Source organism: Olea europaea, unplaced genomic scaffold (assembly GCF_002742605.1).
Source record: "Olea europaea var. sylvestris unplaced genomic scaffold, O_europaea_v1 scaffold4424, whole genome shotgun sequence".
In the NCBI taxonomy this organism is placed as follows: domain Eukaryota; kingdom Viridiplantae; phylum Streptophyta; class Magnoliopsida; order Lamiales; family Oleaceae; genus Olea; species Olea europaea.
Window position 1 is genome coordinate 9,861 of NW_019262732.1, and position 4,473 is coordinate 14,333.

The 4,473-nt window shown below is 32.1% G+C and overlaps 1 protein-coding gene across 1 annotated transcript; it reads left to right on the forward strand.

Moving 5' to 3' along the window:
* The first annotated feature begins 1,558 nt into the window (after positions 1-1,558).
* LOC111387985 (L10-interacting MYB domain-containing protein-like) lies at positions 1,559-4,104 on the forward strand. The gene is made up of 5 exons (XM_023012637.1): positions 1,559-1,572; positions 2,869-2,943; positions 3,204-3,264; positions 3,587-3,916; positions 3,997-4,104. Exons 1-5 carry the CDS (start codon positions 1,559-1,561, stop codon positions 4,102-4,104), a joined length of 588 nt encoding a protein of 195 aa, XP_022868405.1.
* Positions 4,105-4,473: the final 369 nt, after the last annotated feature.

Here is a 4,473-nt window from a genome sequence, read left to right on the forward strand (position 1 = left end):
GAATAACATATTCTTGAAATAAGTTCTATCTTTCTTCTTAAAGTCAGTGCATATTAATACAAATTAGTAAATTTAAAACATAAAACATGTAGTAGTCATGTTTAATCGAGAATTCTTTTAATAAAAGTGATATTGATATAATAGTTCAAGTTCTCGACAACCAAAATTACATTGGTTGTGATCAATTTTTTCTTTTAACCAAGCTATTCTGAACTTACATTACAACCAAATAAGATCATAACCCTATTTTTTAATTATTTGAATATAGGAATGGATAAACAAATTGATGAATAGAAACAAAACTAAGAAGGTAATTAATTACTTGATCCACACGCCATTTATTCTTTGTTGGTCATACATAGTAGAAGTTGAAGTTTGATTTCCGGAGAGATTAATGTTACCTAATTTTCTTACTTTTCAGCTAAGGTACAGAAATATGTCTTCTTTTCAACCATTTTGTTTTCTGTTTCATCAGTACAGTAAAGCAAGCCGTTTATTTTTAGCCACCTTATACATTTTTATTTTTCCTCTTCTCGTTCCATATTCCTACCTGTGTTTGGCAAACCTAGGCTTAAAACATTATTAGGTCACTTTAATTTTGCCTTTGACTTTAAAATAGCCTTTATATACAATTAATCATATATGCCGACCCATATTGCAAATTAATAATTTCTCAGCATGACTATATTATTGTCGTAAGATCGCGATGATTTGTTAGTCATTGAGTTTATGGGAATTTAGGGGAGGAAGGCTTAATTTTATGGAATAATATACTGTAATTCCACCAAAAAGATAGGCTACACACAGTATTTAGTTTTTGAAGAAACGTAAAAAGTGTCTCAAACAAAGCAATGTGAATTGGACGTATGTTTCGTATGCATGAGTAAAGTTTCATATGAACGTCAAATGAATAGTTACTAACTTATTGAATGAATTAGGTTTCTATCCTTATACATCATACATGATAAAATTAAACGTAGGACGGTTGATGGTTAATAATATCAACATGTTTGGTATTAGAAAGCTATTTATATCGTGAACCTGATTGTGCTTTTGATATTGGACAACTTTGTCATTCTACCTTTCTCTTCTATCTATTTTTTTTTAACATATATATATATATATATATATATTGTTTTGAAGATTTGCATTAGATATTACACATTAAATAATTTTTTGAATAGGGAAAAAGGGATTGTAAAGTTTGAAAGAAAAAACAATGTTTAAAACAACAGTTGAACAATCATCAGAATTTTTTTGGTAAACATGTAATTATTTTCAAGATGCAATTGTAATGAGATAACTGATGGAGAAATTTTGGATAAGATGAAGTCACATATCCTCCACATTTTCTCAGTTGGGATACCCATATGGCATATTGATATATTTTAATTTCATGAATAACAACGTTATTTTCACCCTCAATTCACCCAAAAATAAAAATAAAAATAAAATACAATAACTCTATCATATCATTTATATAAATATTTATACAGATATTTAGTAGCTCTTACAGTTGAATAGATTTCTGCATTTATATGACAATCATAATGGAAAGATGAGAATTATAAGGTACAACCCAAAATTAAAAAGCCCAACTAAAAACCCCAAAATAGGAATTTGGAATTTTTTTTCAATTTCATTTTACTTTAGGTAAGAAATGACTAGCAACATATTTGTATCCACATTTTCATGCTTGCAGTTTAAAAATAGTAAAATTACAAGCCCATTTGCTATTAGGCATCTATATTCCTCGACTGAAAAAATTCACTTTTGACTTTGTATGCAATTTACCGTTCAGATTAATATACAATGTAGGAGGACTTTATTTCCATTAATGAGGAATAGAAACTTAATCTTGTTAAGTAAATTTCTACTCCAGTAAATGCAAAAGGGGCTAATATTCTTTACTAATGGGGTGTTGAAGCAACTGATTCATCTCGAAGATCATATGTATAAGAGGGATGTTGGAGGAGTGGGGGGGGGAGATTGTTGGAACAACTGATTCATCTCGAAGATCATATGTATAAGAGCGATGTTGTGTTCCTTTAAATTTTACATTTAATCGAAAAATTATAAATTAGTCTTTTCGATTAGCCTCTTGTCATAGATAATTGTACAGACAATAGTATAATGATGACATCTATGATTTGATATTTTTCATACTAATTTTCAAATTTTGATATTAATTTTTAGAGGAAATTTCATAGAATGTCCAATTTCACCTAGTCATTTGCAAAAATGTCCACATTTTTTTCTAATGTCCATTTTCGAATTATTTAGACAAAAATACCCCTGTTAGGAAATTCTATTTCCACGCCCAAGGCAAGAATCTTGGTTCATTTCACCCCAAATTAACCCAAATTTCATAACCTTCCAGTTCCAAATCGATTACGGGCCCGTATGGGATAGCTTTTCAGAAGCCAAAAGGAGCTTTTGTGGTCTAAAAGTGCTTTTGAACCTGTTTGGCTAATTTTATAAAATGACTTCTACTAATTGAAAGAGCTTTTAAAAGAAGTCACTTTGGAGTGGCTTCTTCTAAAAGCTCTTCCACAAAAAAGACGGGAAGCCAGTTTCTACTTTAATGAAAATTTTAAATTCCAATATTACCCTTACATTTGTAAAGAACAAAATGAAATTCCAACCATGTCCTAAGAAATCACGACCTTTTCAATTCTCTTCATTCTTCTCCAATCCCATTCTTCAGTCTACAGGAATTCCTCTCCTCTCTAGGTAAGATTTTGCAATTTACCTTCAATTTCTTATCATTTTATTTTACAATAACATTATTTATCTACAACACATGGGTTAACTACAATAGATTCGTATCGTTGCCTTTTAATTTTTCTTTTCTGGGTTTTATTCAAGAAATGACGGGTTTAATGTGTATTTATCTGGGTATTTTAATGTGCCTTCGGTTTTAGAAGATGGGTTTGTGATTGGGTATTTCCTGTTCATCTACATGTAGCCGATTGATGCTCCGGTAGAAATTTCTTTTATCATTGACATTTTCGTTTTGCCGTATACATTTCATTTTCTTCGAATTTCTTGCTTCCGAGTGCTGCTGAGTGGGTTTAATAATAAATGCTTGTGCCGTGTATTTATATATAAAGTGAGAAAGCAGAGCTTGGGAAAATAATTTTTAAATGATTGCAACAATGGATTTAGCATGAAATCAGTAAAGACAAACTGAATTTTTGTAGATATATTGCTCATTCACAAGGGTGGGTGGGTAGGGGTGAGGGTACAAAAAGAAAGTTAAAAGTGAGTGGAACCCATGTGTTGTGAGGGTGAGGGTGCATGAAATCAGTAAAGATACCCCCCACCAACGTTTTTTAGTTGCCATAATTAGTGGAACCAATCAGTCCATCTTCTAACTTCAATTTAAATACAATTTTGCATGAATATGTCTCCAACATTCCTTGGTTCAAATATGTCCCTGTCTCTCTACATTTCTTGGTTCAATTCTTACTAAATACGTCCCTGTCTCTCTACATTTTCTGATTGAATCTCTGGTATATTCAACATTTATAAAGCAAGAATATTGAGGAACAATTAACTGTAAATAAAACATTTTTAAATGTAGATGGCAACCGAGGGGATAAAGGGAAAATCAAAAGCAATTTGGGATGCACGAACACATGAGATTTGGGTTGATGTAGCTGTAGAACAAGTGAGGGCTGGTAACAGAAATGGAACACACTTGAGCAAAGAGGGTTGGAAACTTTTTACTGAGAACTTTAACAAAGCAACAAATAGAGATTATGATAGGAAACAACTAAAAAATCATTGGGATGTAGTAAAGAAAGAGTGGCAGCTATGGGATGCATTGTTAAGAGGCGAAACTGGACTTGGTTGGGATATGGAAAGGCAAACTATAGATGCTCCAAATGAATGGTGGGTTACAAAACTACAAGTAAGTGTTTGAATTTTCTTTATTTAAGTATAATACACCCAATTATGTTAATATTTCTAAAATTGTAAATTATTTAACAGAAATATCCGGAAGCTGCAAAATATTGTGTGAAGGGCTTAGATCATGCATTCAAATTAGATGAGTTGTTTTGCGATGTCACAGGGCTTGGGCACCTACATCTGGTGTAATGCATCCTTTATATTCACAAAATACAACGATCACTGAAGATGATGATTCTGCTGAAAATGAACAATTTGATGGTGACCATGAGGAAATAGGGTATAGCAGTCGCCAAGATAAAGTGGTTGAGCCAACTAGGAAGCGACTAAGGAAGGGAAAAAATAAGCAATCAACAACAACAAAACTATGCAACCAACTTGAAGAACTTCGTGAAGCTGTAAAAAATTGGAGCTCCTATATACGCACCGATCCACCTGGATGTAGTGTTCAAGAGGTTATGGATAAGATGGCTATACTTCCAGGTTGCGAACCAATGACTCCTCTTTTCAAGCTAGGATTGGGCCTATTCACAAAGAAAGCAAATAGAGAGATTTTTG

Coding starts and splice junctions, on each gene's coding strand:
- LOC111387985 (XM_023012637.1), top strand. Junction 2,944..3,203: donor GAAGATGGGTTTGTGATTGG/GTATTTCCTGTT, acceptor GAATTTTTGTAG/ATATATTGCTCATTCACAAG. Junction 3,265..3,586: donor GTACAAAAAGAAAGTTAAAA/GTGAGTGGAACC, acceptor TTTTAAATGTAG/ATGGCAACCGAGGGGATAAA.